The sequence below is a fragment of the Setaria italica genome, chromosome III (genome assembly GCF_000263155.2).
Source record: "Setaria italica strain Yugu1 chromosome III, Setaria_italica_v2.0, whole genome shotgun sequence".
Classification (NCBI taxonomy): Eukaryota; Viridiplantae; Streptophyta; class Magnoliopsida; order Poales; family Poaceae; genus Setaria; species Setaria italica.
Window position 1 is genome coordinate 1,117,666 of NC_028452.1, and position 19,172 is coordinate 1,136,837.

A 19,172-nucleotide genomic window follows, 5' to 3' on the forward strand; every position below is an offset into this window, starting at 1 on the left:
TCCAGGAAACAACATGCATCCTTCCAAACCTCCAAGGTTGGCAATTGGCATGGCTAACCACTACACATGCGTGTACAAGTGACATGTGAGCCGGCATCGAAATAAAATGCAGATCTCCACTGACGCGTCTGAACGTGCTGTGCTGATCGCTGCTTCATGATCCTCGTTTGCAAATTCAGTCCGAGTTGGAGGGCCTAATACATCCAAATGGCTACATGCCAACGTTTGCCATCTGATGGGAGAGGAGGAGGAGGAGCCGGCCGGCCGGGCGGCGCCACGGTGGTTGGCTATGGCATGGCATGGCACCGCCGGCCGGCCGGCGGCTCGTCGCTTGGTGGGCGGTGCGCGGTAGGGCAGGCAGCTGGATCGGGCCGGTTGGTGGGGCGCAGGCGCTGGGCATCTCGCGCCCGTGATTGAACGAACGGCGCTGTGCCGCGAGTACACGCGAGATCCGCCCGTGGCGCCTTTCACGCCACCTCCGTCGCGCGTCCGTCCTCTCAACGTCGGTCACGTCGCCAGGCGACCAAACGCCGGTCCCGAACGTTTGTCACGGCCGCCGCGGAACGGTGAATGGCAGCCGGACGCCGGCCGGGCTCCGACGACCGCGAGGTTCGGCGGCGATCCCGGCGGCGGCGGCGCGGCGACGAGACTGCACGAGGCCTACCAAAATGTCCCTCTCCCGTGTGTCTCTTTGGCGCCGGGCGTGACCGTTGCTACTTGCTCTCGCTGCCGCGGCATGGCAGCAACGTCTGGTAGCGGCGCAGCAAGCGGGCGGGCCCGGGAGTCTCCTCGTCGAGGACACGCACGCAGCCAAAAACGCCACGCTCCCGTCTCACTGACCGCCGCCTCGGGTGCCGCGTCCGTGCTGGGGTTGCTAGCCCCACCTGCCAGGCGCGCCTCCTGACCACCACCCGCTAAGAGTAACTGCACCCAGCTCATGAACCGTAGAGACAGGCCTCTGCGGCGGGCCGGCGGCTCTGCTTCCCGGGCGTCGTTAGGATCCCGGTCTATGGACCTGGTCTACGCGGCCGTGGCCGCAGCGTGGGACCGGGGCGAAAGCGCAACGCCTCGTGAGCTAAACCAAACCGCCTCCTGCTCTGCTCCCTCCCTTCCCCTGCCGCTCACCACTCTTCTTCTTCCACCTCTCGACTCCTCCCACGCTGCTCCGCTCTTCCTCTCAAAAGACTCCAATCCGTCGATAAAATTGCGCCATTGGATCGCGGGGAGGTGGATTAGACCCAGCACTCTACCCTTCCCCGCCCGCCCTCAGCGCCGGTCACGCCTCCGCCTTCCTGACCCAGGCATCCTTCCATTCCACCACGGCTCTGCCTCTCCTCCTACAGTCCTACTACCCCCGTCGTCGTCCTCGCGGCCCCCTGGACCTCGCGCGCAGTGAACGTCCATCCGGACTCGATTGGCTTCTTCTTCGCTGCCTTGCTGGTGAGGAAGCCATTGCTTTCTTTGATGGGTTGCTCGTTTTATTCTGCGTGATCTTTTCTTTGCTCAGAGCCCTCGAAAATACAAATCTTTATTTCTCGTAACTGTACTGCACTCCATACGGTTTGTTGCAGATTTATTTGCTTCGCACCGGCTTAGCGATTTGTTTTCCGTCTTTTTCTGCATTTCCAGTAAGAAAAAGGCTGTTGATTAACTTATGGGCCTACTTCAGGTTTGGGGGAAAAAATAAGAAGACTGCTGCTGGCTGAGAAGTGTAGGAAAATCACGGCTCATATCTACCTTGAGGGAGCCGGTGGGAGAAAAGGGAGTGGACAGGTACCTTTAAGATCTGACCCATTTCTTGTCTCTACTTTTTAAAATTCTCATTGGTTGCAATGACCCAAGAAACGACTAGCCAAAAGCAAAAGAACAAACTTGTGCAGCTTTTGTTCTAACATACATACCTGCAGTTTACTTGAGAGCATGTGTCCATCAAATACAGAGTGTTCTGTTCACCCTTGTTATTTCTGCCATGCACTTGTGACATTTTGCTCGTCACAATGCGTAAATGGGATCATAAATAAACTGTTGCAAAACTACAGTTTTTTTTTCATCCTAGCAGTAGCAGCTAGTTGTTTGTGCAGGATAAGACCACAGCAGGTCCATTCATTGATTTCTCGCTTCTTTTTTCGGTTGTAGTGGGCGCGTTGCTTTCTTCATTATTCTCTGTTTGGTAAACTTATTATGAAAGACGTGGCCTACATAGGGGAATTTGTTAAGGGTATTGGAAAGACGGGCATTTTGGTACTGGCGCCAGTTTTTCTAGAAAAAGAGGCCCTAATAAGCGCTAATTAATTTGGTTTATAGAGTAGCTGGTTGATGTGAAATCACTACGAGAAATAATGATATCCATTGTACCACTAGTCTGGTGCCTTGATTAAATGTATGCTGTTTGCGCAATTGTCCTTTGCAAACAATGCTTGATAGTGGAAACTGTCCTGATAGCTTTGGGTGAGGCATATTAGTGCACTATTAGATGGTGCAATAATATACTAACCGCCCAAGCCGATCATGGGGTGTGTTACTTCATGTCCTATGGCTAAGGGAAGATATTTGTACTTCTCACTGAATTGATCAGATTTGTGCTGCAGGGCCAGATCACAAGCATGGACAAAACTGCCAGTGTGGTATTGGATATTGAGGGCCTGCCTCAACCACCTGATAAATGCTGCTCTGGAAGTCCCAAAATGATTGTATGTCCTCACACTCCCAAAGTCTCTATTTGAGTTCTTCGTTAAAAAAAATGGTAATTTGAGTTTCTTAAGCCCTCGTTTTTTACCTGCAGAGAGCCCTGTCGCGTAAGGGTTCAAATCGCATGGAGAGGAGGGGTGGTGAAGAGCAAGAGCAAGAGGATTTGGCAAAAAAACTTATCATCAAAGGTATCAAGAGGGCATTGTTTCTTACTTTTTACTGTTTGAGCTTTCTTGATACCTAAGGAAATTGCTTATGTTGTTTAACCATTCATTGGCTAATATACGTTTTGTTTTCTTGTTTTTCTACTGTACTACAGACAATACTCCTACTTAAACAACCATAAGTACTGGCATTTATGATTTTGTTGAATGTGATTCTCTGCAGTTGTACCATCTCAACTGGATCAGCCCCTGGTTCAGAACAAGGCTCTGGTTGCTCCTCACTATACTCCCTGCACACCTGTTCTTATCGATTCTGGTGAAGGAAGGAGCAAAAGATTTAACCGGTTCACATCAATCAACCCTCGGAAAATTCTTCTCTTCTTTGCAACGCTGTAAGTGACTAGTTCTTCTCTTTTTTGTAATGTTATACCTGGCTTCTTCTTTTGTAATGTCAACACTGTTGTTCGGGCTGGATCTTCTTCCTTGGTTGGTCTGGGATTATAGTTAAATGCCACAAATAGCCTCTTTCGTGGGATGAATGAATGGGTTAATATACACAGAGAAAATGCCCAACATCATGCGTGTGATATCTGACTCCCACTAGTCCAGCTTCTGGCATTGTTTCTGTGCTGATCAACTGCACTGGACAAATGTGATGTGCTTTCTCATCATTAGATATCATTAAATTATAGTGCAGTCAGAACCGCAACATTTTCAGTAGGACTTAGTTTTCACATTTGCTTTCCTGATCACCTGGGTTCTTGGCAAAATACGTACATGGTCCAACATAAAAAGCTGAATGTGCCAAGAGATTGTCTGTCTATATATCGCCATCTTTGCAAAGCTTTATTTTTGGTGTGGGAAATGTTACGATAAATGTACCATCTCACAGCAGCATTATAGTAGTACTATTCATGGAATTGAAGAAGGCACGGAAGGACATTTACCTTGGTGTTTTCCTGTCGATAACATTAGTCTCAGGTGGCTGCTTTCCGACGCCTGATTGGACATTGTTTCTCCTCTCATAACAGGTCGAGCATGGGGACGACGATCCTGATATACTTCACGCTGGGGATCAACAGCAAAGCGGAGGCTTAGTCGTTAGCAGGCACCATTTACTTCGGCGCGGCATCAGTACATTCCAAGCTTTGAGTTTGCTCCGTTTTCGGATTGTGTTTTGTTTTTGGGAGGACCACCGGTCCACAGCAGCAACAGCTGCAGCTAGATGCAGCCAGTCAGGTTCCTACCTGCGAGTGAGACGACGCTGCTTGAGCGGGGTGCTCGTCCTCGTTGTATACCTTCAGCTCCTCGCCTCCCAAATTTCCTTCATCTGTATGTATAGAGATTGGTTGTTGTGACCTGTGAGTCTATGGAGATAGAGGAGCCATCGGTGTTTCGGCGATGACTGATGAGTGCGATGTGCTGTGCTGCGTGTGGTGCAGTGAAGCTGGGGTCGCCGGGTCAGTGATCTCTGCTGCTGATCCAATCCACTGATCCCTTTTCTGCCGGTGCCCAGCGCCCCCCCAGCTGTAAAAGTCGGGGTCCGAATTATTGTGCCTCGTGGAGCCTGCATCGGCGACCCCTTGAATGCCCGGTGCGCGCGCCTCGCGTCAAGCTCGGCCTGATTCATTGCGCTGCAACGGTCGCCGCCTGCCTGCTCCCCATTTACGCCGCGACGTGCAGAGCCGCCGCTGCTGCGGCAGGCTCGTCGGAGGAGGGAAGGCGATGTATGAGTAGCAGCGCAGGACGAAAAAGAAAAGACCTTATGGCTCGGCTCGTTAAGGATTTGTTACGGCCCGGCCCACAAACGGAAACCGTCGTGTGGTCCTCTTCCACTCCGGCCCATCGCTGCGTACAAAATAACGGCCCAGCTTCGTCTAAGGCCCAACCCTAGAGCAGACCCAGTAACCAACCCTAGCGCGGCTCGTGCGGCGCGCGGCGCGCGGCGCGAGGCGCAGTCACGCGCAACGGCAGGCACCGCCTCTCCCTACCTTCCCCGTCGGCGAGTTCCGCTTCCGCCGCAAGAAACGGGAGCTGCCCTTGCCCTCGCTGTAAGTTTTCCAACCCCCTCGTCCCTATCCAACCTAGACCCCACCGCTCTCCCTAGTTCCCATCCTATCCATCCCTCACCCCACCGGCCGCAGGCCCACCGCCTCCGCGCCGCCACCTCACCGGAGTCTATCGCCTGCCGCCCAGCCCGCACCACCACAGCCCGCCGCCTACTCGCCTCGCCCACCTGGTCTCCTCGCGGCACCCCGACGCGGCCGTAGAAAGCAGTGGGGGCGTGAGAGAGGGAGCCACCGCTGGTTTCCTTCGGTGCAACCCTCGTGACCTCCTCCCGCTTCTACCTCGCCTGGTCGCTCGCAGTGGGGATCTAGAGAGACCCAACTCCCCCCGTAGGCTCCTCTTCCATTGATCCCTGCTTCTCCCATGCGTTTTTGCGTGCGACTGTCTTCTTTACATCGTGAAATATTTTGTTTGGTGGCGCCTGTATAGGCAATCCGGTGTAGATGTTTGTTTCAATCGAAGTTGGTTCTTAGAAGGATATATATGTTGCTCTGCGCGTTCTGTTTGCATTAGCTTTCCTGGATGTTGGTATGATTCTCGAGTCTTGTCTGAAGACTTGTAGATGGAGGAATTTATGTTTGCGCATTCCTGTTTCGTGTTAATCTTTGTGCTTTCGTTACTGTTTTTTTATTTGAAATGGCATGTTCTGTGGACTCTGGAGTGTTGACACTCGAATATGGTTTGCCGGTCTCTTGGAATAAGTTGACGATCACCGGGGATCCTAATTTGACTACCTCTGTTCACTAGATTGTGTTGGTTAAGGTGGCGCGTCCTAAGGAATTTCATGTTTGCTGTCTGTACAAAAGTAATTATTTTATATTTTAGTGTTTGGATTCTTGCATGCTGAAAAAATGCGACTGGAACAATGTTTCTCTGAGCTTCGGTGTAAATTTTAAAGAAAGCTGCAGTATTTGTTGCTTTGTAATTTTAATGTCCTATACTGCGTTGTTTCTGGATGTTATTTCTGCTGATTCCAATTTTGTCAGCTGTTCCACTTGTTCAGCGGATTGCACATGTCGCAGTACTGTCAGTGTGAACTAAATCGGATCGGTTGGTACTGTAAAGCTTCTGGAAATATGATTTCTTGGGCCGCAAGTTGTTGAAAAGACATCATTGCACATTTGCGCGGGACATTAGATAAATTGATATAGCAGCCCTAACATGTTTCTATAGCTTGTATAGTACCAGAGAGGCTGAGTCTAGAATATCTTGTACTAGTAGTTACAGTGGAGGATTTCTTGGTTTACAAGCAACGAGCTCGATTGCGATCCTATTATTCGGCATTCGCAGATTTCCTTCAAAATTTTGCATGCGACTTGTTTGTACAGAAATGAAAATTTTAGGGTATGTATTGTATCTTGGCATCTTGCAATGAATGCACAAACGAACTGCCAGATTTGTTTCTTTGTAATGCAAAGTTACTATGTCGTTTGTGCATGTTGTTTATATTAATTCCAATTTAGGTTACTTGTTCCACGTGATGAGTTGACAGGACAGGCTGTATACCTTCAATGCAGACCAATTGTGTTTTTTTTTTGTGTGTGTGGGTGGGTGGGGGGGGGGGTGTTATCCGTAACAGTTATATGGGTTACACCATGTTATGATTTAAAGTTTTAATCATGACTCGGTGTAGCGGAAGAAATGAGTCAGGAATATGTGATGTTGATACTTACAGAAATGTATTTCTTGGTTCATTAGTAATTATTCATGAGACTCTTGTGCAAGTAATTTCTTACATTGACATGCCATGTATTGTATTATTTAGAAAGCTTTTAGTTGAGATTGCTTAATTTATCATAAATGGATCTAATCAAATTCATTTTATTCATATCTGCATAATGAACATTTAGTGATTCTTGTACTCTTGCACTCTCAAATGCCAAAAAAAGAGTCACGCCTAGGAGAAGATTAAAATAAGTAATCAGATGTTGTTTTAAATGGTATACTTGCGTCACCTCTGCTTTTGAGCTACAACTGCTACAAATTAAAGTATGGAAATTCGATTACAGTTCCTTCATTTATTCTTAAATTGATTTGTGGCTAACTTCCCGGGCTCAAACCCAGGCGCTTGCAAGTCGTGTGGTCACTCCTCTGTTTAAACAGCCAGAGGGACATCTCATTGTGGTCGAGTTTTTTCCCCTTTATTATTATTTTGTGTTTTCTATATGAGGCATTCATTCATTACCTTTTACAGGGTTATTCTCTACCACTGAGAGTTAAAAATGGAGGGAGGTCTGTAAATCTTGTATCATATTAGGGTTTGTTTTTCTATTTCTTCCCATTTGTTCTGGACTTCTGGTGGTCTTCAAGCCTTCCATGGCTTCTCCACGAGAGTCCAAATCCATGTGCTTGAAGCGCAAACTTGTGGAAGATCGCCTGTCGAAAGAGTGCAAATCTCGTCGCGTCAAAGCAGAGAATGGCCCCTCATTTGATTCATCTGCCAAGCGATGCAACTGCTGCTGCATACGACCTAACCTTGCCAATGATTGTGTCAATTTCCTGAAGAGTGGAGTCCCAAACCGTATCATGTATTACAAACAAGGTTCCTGGCATAATTTTCCTGAGCAAATAATGAAGTTCCTGATTGAAGAATTCAGTGGCAATAAATCAAGTGTTGTTTCTGTGTTGGATGATGAGCCTATTCTAATTGATTTCTTGTCAATGACCATGGTCAACCTAAAATCCAGAAAGCAGCGATCTGTTGCTTGGATCGATGATACTAGCAAATGTTTTTCTCCTTCTCTCTTCTTTGATGAGGAATCTAATGGTATGGTCAAAGGTGATGCTGCTAATGTCCAGGGAACTGCACAGGGAATTATGTTGGATAAGGCTGTGAATTCTCCACCTGAAGTGGTGAAGCAAGTTGTCGTTGAATCTAGCCAGAAACCTTCCGTTGCAGATATATTACGCAAGAAGATCATATATGTGGAAAGAGGAAGCAAAGATTTTCTATTTGTCCAGGACCTTTTCCTCTCTGGTATGGGCCCATTTGCAAAACCAGACAATCTACTTCATGCCTACCGCTACTCTCCGAATGATATAACTGCACAGTGTAGACTTCAAGCTTTTGAAAAACAGATAATGTCCACCAAAGAAGAACGTGGCGATGCAAATGTAAGATATGGATGGCTAGGATCAAGGAAGAATGACATAGTCAGGATTCTAATTAATGGTTTGGGTACCACTGGAAAACCTGCTGATAAATCAGATTTAAGTTCTGGTGTTTATCTTTCACCAGAAGACCGAACATTTACCAGGTGCGCTTTCTTAACTTCATTGTCATGACTGTTCTGTTTTAAATGTTTTGGTACATTAACCTCATCTATCCTTTACCAGTGTCGGTCTTTGTGATGTTGACGAAAAAGGCGTGCAGCATGTATTGCTGTGCCAAGTGATATTGGGAAACATGGAAGCTGTGGAGCCTGGATCACAGGAGTTTTTTCCAAGCAGCGACGTATATGATTCTGGTGTCGATGATTGCCTGAACCCAAAGTGTTACGTGATGTGGCCATCACACCTAAGCACTCACATGCGTCTAGAATATCTTGTTAGTTTCAAGCTTGCCCCGGATGTTCGAAGTAAGATTATCAATAAGAGTTAAGACCTCTATCATGTCATATGGAGATATGTGGAGTTAATCTTCTTTCTGATGCACTTATTTTCAGGTTATTTACTTCACTTGAAAGGCTTATGGTTTCGCCCATCTCCAAAGGAAGTTGCAGTGGATATTTCTACTCTTCAACCTGTGAGACAACCTGAATCTTGTTAACCTGCTGTTAGATTCATGTCTAGTTATGACAATGGGAGAACATTGCTGCCCAATGATTCCCCTTCTTTGCTTCTTGCAATGATGAATAGTTTTAGCTTTGGTTTGTAGCATTACACTTATCCAACTGGATCGATCTGTATGCAGGCTCCGTGCGAAATAGGTGAAGCACCAACTACCCCATGGATATCATTCAAAGTCCTGTTTGGATTAGTTCAAGACAATATATCATCCATAGCAAGGGAACTGCTCTTCCATCACTATGAAGAGTTTAAGGTACTATCTGCTCAACAAGTTATGTTATGTCAGATGGTGTTGATTTATGATTGGAATGTTGGGCACTGAAACATTTAATTTTTTTCCTATTTGACAGGAAAGTAAAATAACTCGTGAAGAAATGGTGAAGAAGATGATGATAATAGTTGGACAGAAAATACTTCTGGAAGCTCTGGATAAACTTCATTACTGTGTAAGCCTCTAGCTCTGCATCTTACAGGCCCATGCTGGTTACTCCCTGTATACAATCACAAGATTATATAGGAAGGATGCACCAACGTATGATGCTTGTGAATTCACACATAAGTAACGTCACATTGGATGCTATACTCACTGCAAACAGCTTGCATATATGCTCATGCACTTACAATATAGATCCCTGTCTTCAATGATGGGATATAATAGAAAGCTGCCTTTTCCAGCTTTTAAAGACCAACACCCGTTATCTTTCCAGAAGGGTGTAGATGTTTGATCCTTTCGATGAAATTTAATGTTTCTTGAATAGAATTTCTGTAGACATGTTATTTGACGAATCCCTTTTATGTAATGACAACGGGGAGTAGCTAATTAAGCTGAGTCTGTTCTGTGCTTACTATCTACTTTCCTCTTTTTTGTTGGTTTATCTTTTTTTTCATTTATGGTAGGAAATCAAAATTACCAAGCAACTGCATGTCCCTTGAATGTAGGGAAAACATTGTGATATATACTAAACCAATCATGTGATAATATGCTAACTTTCTTTGCTGGCGTGTATATCAGTATATGTTCTTAGAGTGACCTTTTTATTGGATTCTATTGCAGCCATCATTATGGTACAAGTCTTCTGTTAAAGCTGTGCCTAGTGATCCTGCAAGGATGACAGCAGCAGAGCAGTTATCCTTGGATGGGACAAGCAGGGATTGTTCATTAACTCTTAGCGGCAACCATTTTGATTCATATGCACCAAATGCTGTGGCTGAACATTCCGCAGCTCTTAGCACCAAAGGATGCAGTGCCCTTCCTACTGATATGGTGCCCAAAGGCCATGACTGCCCAGCACAAAGTGCTGTGCCAAAATTTTCTAGTTCTGCTGGTGCCAAAAGCCCAGGTTCTCAAGGGGTGGAACCCAAATGCAGAGATTCTCCTAGTAGACAAGTAATGTCACTGGGAAACTCTGCAACCCGATGTGCCAGGTATCAAGATCCTATTGTAACAAGAATGCCACCTATAAGTCGCGATGGCCTTTTGAGGATGACTTCTGGAATATCTGCGTCTCCTGGTATGGAAGTTTGCAATTCTGTTGCACCAACCACAGGGCTTCCTGGTTGTGCTTCTTTAGCACGAATTAATACTTCAAAGAGCCATGGGATTATGGCTCCAGGTTTTGCTCCTAGTCCTAAGGGCTGTGAATCTGTTGTGCCAAGCTTGGCACTTGGAAACTCAAAAGGTGTAGGTGCCAAATGCCTCAATTCTGCACCGGTGACACCTGGAGGTCAGGAATTTCTTTCACTGAGCATTGCATCACAAAACCCCGTGCCTTGTTCAGTGAAAGGCCCAGATGGTTCAGCATTGGCTGCCAGACCTCCACCCTATGCACCAGGTAAGCCTTTTTATACTATCAATAACTTCAACTCAAGCCCATGCAACTTGTGTGGTAACGAAAGACTGTTGCCTACCAAATGTTGATCATGGAGGCTGCCATTTTCCTGCAGGGCGTGGACATTCCCCATCTGTGAGCCCTGGGGTCCATGATTCCCTCACACTGAGTATAACAGCAAAAGGCCACAGTCCATCTGCATCGAGAGCAGAGCCAAAGCTCTATGATTCTCCAACAGCTGCTCCAATGCCAGAAAGCCATGGCTCTCAGGACATGGATGTGGACAACAAGGTTCATAATGCTCCCCCACCAAGTACGGTCCTTGAAAACTCATTTCGGAACATGCTGTAGTAAGTAGCATTTGTTTCAGATATTCGCTTTCACTAACACCAATGCATGCATTCGGGACACTGCAGTAACTGGGGAGCCGAAAGACCAGGCTGCACAGAATAAGCTACCCGGGTCAGGCCTTGAAGCTAGCAGCGTTCGTGCAGCGGATACCCTCATCGCCCTATCAACTCCGCGAGAGAAGGGCGAGCACTAGAGTATGCGTCTCTAGTTCTGTACATGTTTTGGAACTGGTGAAAAGTCACCCCCTCCGTCGACTCTGAAGTCTGAACATAAATGGTTTCTAGTCCGTGGTAGCAAACTGTTGTCGACAATGTCTCCCGTGCGTATGGCTGTGCTGGTTGTGCTCTGGCTATTGTGCTACTGGGCTCGTCGCGGATCTCAGGCCGATATGGCTGGATGGGGCTGGGCTGTGTTTTCGTTATGGGCCTCTGCTTGCGTTTACTTTAACGGCCCAAGTTCGTTCGAATTCGATTCTCTCCGTTTGGGACCGCGGTGCTGCGGCGACCGCGCGGCCGCCCGCGGCAAAATGGCGCGGGTTTTGAACGGGGGGCCGCATACCGCGCGCCCGCTCCCCGCCGTCCCAAACAGTTCAGGCGAGCTCCAAGCCTCCAACACACTGCGTAGATAAGCAAGCCTCAAAGACAAAGTGGCTGGCTTCCAAACCAATGACCCTAGGCTACAAGGGGCATGGAGCCATGGATGGGACGTTGAGCACTTATCCTCTGCAGACTGCAGGCCACCTGGGACTATGATTGGCTACAGAACAAAGGCGCCGGCGTAGGCCATGAGTGAGCTGGGCACACGGCCGCCTTTTCTCCTGGCCGGCTCCGCTCGCCGGCACCACGCGGCCACTTGCACGTACGCGTGCGTGGCACTTGAGATGTCCCTCCGCCGTAGCTCGCCGCTGCGCCCTGTCAAAGCCGTATCAGACAACACTAGACCCCACTTACCCCCTCACTTTCCATCACCAAATTAAGTTCATTCAACAAGGATGCGCCATTAACCTCCTCCACCACGACCAGTGATCACCTCCATTAGGACTCGGTTAACAAGCACCCACTTGATTAGGCACCTGCTTGGACGGCGTTAACCTCCCCAGCTACGATAGTGGTGTCGTGTCACGTCCTCTCCACACCGTTGAAATTGGGCTGCACAAAAGTTTCTCCTTTTTTTTCTCTCTTTTTTAAAGAAAGGGAGAAGTTCTCTGTGGGGTTCAACGGCAACAAAAGGGATCGAGAGGCGTAGCCGGGGCGGCGAGCGGCGAGCCACTCTTTCCACCGTCGTTTCAGTTTCAGTTTCTGTGCTCGGGCTTTTTTGCGTTGGAGCACCGCAAGCATGTTGCAGATTCTTCATTCTCTTGCGACTTGCAACGGGTGTAGATGGAATTTTGATGAGATCTTGAGAGAACGACGTCGTATTCTGTAAAGAACAGTGGGGGGAGGAACCGAATCTATATCGCATACTGCTTTCTTCTTTCTTCACAGCATCGAAAGCTAAATGTTCCACAGCGCCATCAGAACAAAAACAAAAACTTTTATTCCAAGCTAACGTCTAGTCAGACAAATTTGGTTCTGCGCCTTCCAGAATAATCGTAGTATCAAACTGGGAATTGTTGGCCTCTGCTACAACACGCCCAGAAGCCTCAACCTAAGAAAATACTCCAGGGCTAGTCAACAAATATCCCAAATTTCTCCCCCATGCAACTAATGCTGCTTAGCGATGCTTTGGGCAAACAAATCCTGAAATCCATTGTAAATGTGCAAGGATGATCAGCTAGTATCAAGTATCAACTCAAACATTCTTTGTGGCAAATCCAAAAGAAAAGGAGCCCTACTTGTCCAAGTTGCAGGCATGTCTTTGCCTGTGCAACTTTAGTGTAATGATACACTTTTAATTTGCTTCTACAAAAGTACTAACATATCTAATGAGGCGGGCGACCAAAGAAAGAAGACAGGGAAAATGCATATTGTTATTCCCTTTGCTGTAGCCTATAGGCGTTCTCATGGGCCGGGCAGCAGGGCAAGTCAAATCCGTGGAGCACAAGTAGTAGGGTTAGTCTCCCTGGCCCAGAGGTTTCTCGTGCTCTAGTGGATTAGCACTCGCCAAAGCACGCCAACTTTGCAGAAAGGTGAAAGCCTGACCGCTAACTGCCTGCGCGCGGGCTCCTGCCTGAATCCCAGCTTCTGTAGCGAGGTTCAAAGATGAGTTCAATTTGCACTCTGCTCTGTACGTGCAAGTGCAAGCAGACACTGACTGAAGCAATATTGTATTTGTAAATGAACTGGTGGATCGGGTGAGCACTGCACATCGATCGGCGATGGGTCGCCCACTCTACTACTCGTGCATGCAGATCGCAGCCGCTTTTTGGCCAACTTTCCTTCGCAGCTCGCTGGACAGTGCGTGGTCGTGACAGTGACCCACGCCGGCCGAAGTGTTTGTCCAAATGGGCTGGTCTTCAGATTCCCAGGTCTGGATGAACTAGCGGCTCCGGAACACCGCAAGTGTGGCTGGTAACCAAACCGTCCACGTGCGTCTGCATGTGTTGACCCTCGGAGATGGCAACGTCTCCATGCACGCATGCACACCCTGTGCTCAGAGTTCAGACTAGCCAAGACAGTCTGTACCCAGTTACGGACTCTGCTGCTTGCTGCTTACTTGCATGGTTGCATATCATGCTGCGGGGAACCGTCCAAATTAAATCACTTTAACCATCATCTTAATGGTTAATATGTAATCCGACAGTCCGTCGGGTCAAGCCCGATACAACCACCGGATATCTCGATCGAAACAACATGCAACGAGTCTCACTCGAAGGTGAGCGCAGATGATACAACATGGTATTTCAGGTTACAAACATAGAGTTTGTTAATTATAGTACAAACCGAGTTCGAAATTCATAAAAGATTAGAAGCCAGAGTTTTTGAAATAAAATACAGCGGAAGTCTAAACGATAAAGCGCAATAAAGATACATGACGATAAGAGTAGCCCACCACATGTTATCCAACCGAGATCACCTCAAGGCGAGGTTGGAGACCACTCAACCGACCACCCTTCAGGTAAAGGATGGCCATCCCAAGGTTGACCGGCAAACAACTCTATCATTTCATCACTAATACCTGAAAGTAACAACAAATTAAGACTGAGTATACTAATACTCAACAAGACTTACCCGACTATGGTATATACTTAGCTGACTACTAGTATGAAGGGCTTTTGGCTCAGGGGTTTATTTTGCCAAAAAGCAACTAAAAGTGGATCCTTACTTTCAAGTTTTAGCATCCAATTTAAGGTTGAGCTAACCATTCTAAGTGAGCAACATTTTCAAACTTTTCAGTGTGAAAAAACAATTGATTAGATAACAACATCAGCATCATTTCACATTTCCTTTCATTCCACTTCTTGCTACGATGTGACGCAGTGATCAAGGTTCTCTTAACCGAGAGCGGCGGCGAATCGATTTGACTTAGACATATGCATGCCCCGTCGAGCCGCATATGGCAAACGGTCCCCTTAGAGAATGATTGGCAGTTGCGAACTCCTGCGACCCTTGAGTGCCAATCCCCATCGGTACCTCCCCGGGTCTGCCGAGAGTTAATGACTAGCACACGAATAGAAAACAGGACCAACTCAATCTGCAATCACGCCCTAAGGTACTAGGTTTTACCAGTTTCAACTACCTCTTACTTCAAGCATGTATACAGTACAGTTCAAACTCAATCAGCATGGCCACAACGAACGGACCTTAATCGACACAGGTGGAGCGCAACCAAAATACTAACTTCAACTTCATTTCTATCTCCGCCCGGTCTCCAACTTTTCTTTCATCAGTGATTCATTCTCAAATAACTTGCCATAAATATTGAAAGGTCCTATATCTCGCGAGCGACAGGCAATCACTCGACTTCTACCGTTCCTAATTAAGCATGGCACTTCTATCGACCTACACATACTAGTATTTGAACTTGGGAGTCTTAGGGATCATGCAACTAAGGTTTCATTCAACTCCTAGGAACTTAATGCATAAAAGTAAACACGTATTTAAGATAATTGCATAGTTTTGAAATTAGGGGTTATGCTCCGGGGCTTGCCTTCCCAACTAGCCTTAGGCTCTTCTGAACTTTGGCTCAGGTCTTGGGATGCTTCAACTGGAGAAGCTTCACGCTGCTCACTCTCGGGCGCGGCGATCAATTCATACAAACCGTTGACTAGCGGGTTATCTACATGAAAATGCATATGTAATAGTTGATTGAAAGGTGATGACACATGCATGAAGTCAAGTTTAGAGAGTGCAGCAACTCAATCATACAAGATTACGAGTTCCAGTAGAGCAAAAAAAACATATTCTCTCTACATAAGAAATATGCTAAGGGCTAAACTATAGCAATAACATACTAGAGGCCAATAAATGACATATACAAGCAATTAGAGAGATTCTGCTAGCAAAATTTTTAGGGAAGATCATGCTACTGATAAAGAGCATAAATAATCATTTGTAGGCCTACAAATCCTAGTAGCAATTATCTTTAATAAAAAAACTAGCCTTCAACATGAATAAATGTTTAGGAAGTATCTGTTGGTATATGAACATAAATCATTTACAAAAGCTTACTAATCACGCAAACACATTACTGTAAAAGTTTCAGCATGATTGGACTTCCGCGGAGTTTATTAAAAAATCAAACATTGCAAAATTGTAGATATGAAGAATAATTTATAACTAGAGTTCTATCATTAGTTTAGTGCTAGAAAATTTTCATAATAGTTTTCGACACTATCATATACTACTGTGAATTTATCAGGATTTTATGAGCACGAGAACTATTTATTCCACCATAAGGAGATTAAACAACATGAATTTTTATAAGCAACAAAAACACATATTTCACAAGAACAAGTATTTTTACTAGGTAGATATGAGAATGAGAAGGCAAACAAAATTTATTTCTCATTTTTATCATTTTCCTATGATTTTATACAGATTTCCAAAATTTCAGCCATATCAACTAAAATTAAACTCGAAAAAGGAAAACGCTTTTGCAAGAAAGTCCTCCGAAACAACTTTTCCCAACAGGTCCGCCCTTCCTTTTACGAACCAGCCCTTAACTCTTACACTTAAGCCCCTTGACGAACTCCCACCTCACACTTAAACCTAGAACTTTTATGCATAACCCCCTAGACTTCTATCGTCTTCTCACACAGCTCCCTACCCTTCTTCAACCTCGTGACAGGTCACGGCCGGCGGCGGCGGCGTAGCCACGCCGGCACAAGGGCGGCGTGTCCCACCCCAATGACTACTCCAAGGGCTTCCCCTAGTGCAGGTGCATCACCTCCCCTACTCAACTTCGCAAAACCCAAACCCTAGCTATCCCGGTGGCGAGCCGCGGCGCACGGCCGGCGGCGAGCTCGAAACTAGCCTATCTCCCCTAAACCGTGGGCGCATCACGACCAGGAGCTCACCATAGTTCGATTTTGGTGGTTTGTGGGAGCAGAGGAGGCCGAGAGGTGAGGGTTCGACGGTGGGGTGGAGCTCCGGTGGGTGGCGGCAATGGTAGCACTGGAGCTTTAGTTCCCGACGAGTTGGGCCATGGCGCAGGGCAACAAGTGGTGGCGGAGGTAGCTGGAGGGGTTGAGGAGTGGTGGGCAGCGATGATTCAAGAATGGCAGAGGGTGAGTGGCGGATTGGGCCAGCGGACGGCGAAGATGCGTTCGACTCTGTTTTGCTCGGTTTCTTGGCTGTGGTATGGAAGTGAGTGAGAAGGAGAGGGAGGTCAGCAGCTTGGGGGGGGATTAGGCCGAGGCGCAATCATCGGTCTGCGGCATGGCCTTGGCAAGCAATGGCGCGATGCAGGTGAGCAGTGGCGGCCAGGCGCGGCTAGAACAAGCGAGCGCAGGCGAGGCGTGGCGTGGCGTCAGCAGCATGGCACGGCGGAGCGGTTGGCGACGGGACAGCAGTGTACGGCGCGCACAGCTTTGAACGCATGTGTGTTGATTGAGAGACCGGCGGTGGAGGCCCAGCGGCGCAGTGGGAGATCGCCCCTACCATCTGCGGCAAAGCAGGGGATGAGAGGAGGGAGAAGAAGGTGACGAGAGGGCTCGCGCTATTTTTTTCTGAAAACAAATTTCCCCCTTCAAAAGAGTAAGGTAAAATACCCATTGGACATATAAAATCACAAAGAACACAAAAGAGCTTGAACCAACTACAAAGCTAAAAAGGATTGCCCATAATTTGAAAAGTAAAACAGTTAAATTAAAATTTCACTAAATTTTTATCACTAGCAAACATTACCCAAAATTTATGGAAAATTCTGTAAATTTATTATTTTGCATCAAGTATTTAAATAAAATAAAAGGAACGACGGTTATATTGCAAAAACTGAAGTTTCTTCACAAAGTTGCATTTGAACAATAAATGTCAATTGAACGGAGTTTAGACTGATGGAATGACATGATGCTCATTATGCACTAATGAAGTTTTCTAATCCTAAGATTAATACCCGGGGTGTTATCTGCTCCCTCAGTTCCAATTTGTAGGTCGTTTTGGCTTTTCTAGGTTAATAGATATTATTATGCATCTAGATATAGTGTATGTCTAGATGCATAATAATATCTATGAACTTACAAAACCAAAACGACCTACAATTTGGAACAGTGAAAGTAGATGATAATGTTTACGTTACTAATGGAAACTTGTGTCTAAGTTCATGGAGTAAATCAAATTAAAACGAAACAGATATTAGAATTATTAAAGAGAAAAGTCACTTGTTTCTGCTTGATTGTTCATGACCATTGGATAGGGACGTGAATATGTTGTAGGGACCGAATCTTGTTTCGGTTTGACAATGGGTGGACTTGAACCTAACAAGTGAATTAAACAACCAACTTCAGTATAGTTAAGCCGGATCGTTAGTATTGTAACTGATCCTTGACTTATTTTATTTTCTGCGAGTATTTTTTGTTCTCTCGTCAGTACGGACCGGATGTCAGAAAACCAACAAAAGGTCGTTTTCTTAGATGAGCACATGGACTCACATGTGCACGCTTGCTATACACACCGGTGGCATTGGGATCCATGTACTCCATGCATTGCCGGGCATAATTTAGTAGTGGTAATCATAGCTTAAGCCCTTATTTACTTCACCCCCAACTCCCAACTTTATCACTATGCAAAAAGAAGATTCCCATCACATCAAACTTGCGGTACATGCATGGAGTACTAAATGTAGATGAAATTAAAAACTAATTGCACAGTTTTGTTGTACTTTGCGAGACGAATCTTTTGAGCCTAATTAGTCAATGTTTGGACAATAATTCACAAATACAAATGAAACGCTACAGTGTGCTACAGTGTCAGCACAGTAATTTTGGCACTCCCAATTTTGGTAACTAAACAAGGCCTAAGAGAACTCCAAATCATGCTCATCTGACTGCTGATGCTTTTATTTTTGTTTCTTTTGAAGTGCCGGTGCTCGCTTGACACGCGGAAGAGAGGAGACTTTGATTTTCCCAAGTTTGCCGCAGGGATATTTTATCCAAAGGATTCCTGCTCATGCATCCACACAAACTGAAGCTGACTTCAACACGGCTGCGCCAATGCAATCTGAGTTGTGATTGTGATCATGTCTATTGCAGCTACTAGCAGTTCTAGGGCCAGTCGATCAAGTTGCCTCCTCTCCTTTAATTTGTTCAGACTTACATATCCAGCGCTATCGCCGTTGGCATGGCAACTATAAGAACTGCTTGGATTCCTTAGGATAGATCCCTAGTACCCGCAAAAAGAAAAGAAGTCAGACTTCTACTAAGATTCCTTTGTAATCCTATTAGGACTTATACATTGCAATCCTACTAAGACTCATACATTGTAATCCTACTAGGACTCCTACCTTATAACCGACTAGTAATCTCATCTCCTAGAGTATATAAAAGAGGGCAGGGGTTCCTATATCGTTAGGCCAAGACCTCCTAGAACCACAATAGAGAACCAAATTCTCAACACCAACAACACCCAAGCGCAGGGCGCAATATACAACACCCCAAAAAGGACGTAGGGTATTACGCTACTCTGGCGGCCCGAACCTGTATAAATCTGTGTCTTATGTCCTCGCTTTTACCTTCGAGTTCCAGGTCCGACGATCTCCCACCAACCAATCTACTACCTCGGGATACCCCTTAGTAGGTTGCCGGGTATAAAACACCGACATCTAGTGCGTCAGGTAGGGCTGATCGTCGAGATCATCGGGCGAGCTTGAAGGATCTTATCATCAACAATCATCAAGATCAATCTAT

General features: G+C 46.2%; 2 protein-coding genes across 4 annotated transcripts; both read left to right on the top strand.

Annotated features, from left to right (window-relative positions):
• Positions 1 to 1,099: 1,099 nt before the first annotated feature.
• On the top strand, positions 1,100 to 4,257 carry LOC101784808. 2 transcript variants are annotated; one of them, XM_004960057.2, is made up of 6 exons: positions 1,100 to 1,440; positions 1,670 to 1,773; positions 2,589 to 2,690; positions 2,783 to 2,876; positions 3,076 to 3,244; positions 3,884 to 4,257. In XM_004960057.2, the coding sequence occupies exons 3-6, from the start codon at positions 2,604 to 2,606 to the stop codon at positions 3,948 to 3,950; spliced, it is 417 nt and encodes a 138-aa protein (XP_004960114.1). In that variant the 5' UTR covers positions 1,100 to 1,440; positions 1,670 to 1,773; positions 2,589 to 2,603; the 3' UTR covers positions 3,951 to 4,257. The 2 variants fall into 2 exon arrangements, with proteins under 2 accessions (XP_004960114.1, XP_014660378.1); XM_014804892.2 differs by lacking the exon at positions 1,100 to 1,440 and having other exon boundaries at positions 2,576 to 2,690.
• A 523-nt stretch (positions 4,258 to 4,780) lies between these two features.
• On the top strand, positions 4,781 to 11,203 carry LOC101785466. 2 transcript variants are annotated; one of them, XM_004960060.3, is made up of 9 exons: positions 4,781 to 4,903; positions 7,114 to 8,176; positions 8,256 to 8,497; positions 8,585 to 8,664; positions 8,833 to 8,961; positions 9,059 to 9,154; positions 9,763 to 10,540; positions 10,653 to 10,850; positions 10,954 to 11,203. In XM_004960060.3, exons 2-9 carry the CDS (start codon positions 7,236 to 7,238, stop codon positions 11,079 to 11,081), a joined length of 2,592 nt encoding a protein of 863 aa, XP_004960117.1. In that variant the 5' UTR covers positions 4,781 to 4,903; positions 7,114 to 7,235; the 3' UTR covers positions 11,082 to 11,203. The 2 variants fall into 2 exon arrangements, with proteins under 2 accessions (XP_004960117.1, XP_004960116.1); XM_004960059.3 differs by having other exon boundaries at positions 4,802 to 5,248.
• The last annotated feature ends 7,969 nt before the right edge of the window (positions 11,204 to 19,172 follow it).

What these genes read in the sequence shown, in the direction of transcription:
- LOC101784808 (XM_004960057.2), top strand. Translation starts at nt 2,604, where the DNA reads ATGGACAAAACTGCCAGTGTGGTATTGGATATTGAGGGCCTGCCTCAA. An exon ending in CTGGAAGTCCCAAAATGATT is followed by an intron (nt 2,691 to 2,782) that starts GTATGTCCTCAC and finishes TTTTACCTGCAG; the next exon opens with AGAGCCCTGTCGCGTAAGGG. An exon ending in AAAAAAACTTATCATCAAAG is followed by an intron (nt 2,877 to 3,075) that starts GTATCAAGAGGG and finishes GATTCTCTGCAG; the next exon opens with TTGTACCATCTCAACTGGAT.
- LOC101785466 (XM_004960060.3), top strand. Translation starts at nt 7,236, where the DNA reads ATGGCTTCTCCACGAGAGTCCAAATCCATGTGCTTGAAGCGCAAACTT. An exon ending in GAAGACCGAACATTTACCAG is followed by an intron (nt 8,177 to 8,255) that starts GTGCGCTTTCTT and finishes ATCCTTTACCAG; the next exon opens with TGTCGGTCTTTGTGATGTTG. An exon ending in GCTTGCCCCGGATGTTCGAA is followed by an intron (nt 8,498 to 8,584) that starts GTAAGATTATCA and finishes ACTTATTTTCAG; the next exon opens with GTTATTTACTTCACTTGAAA.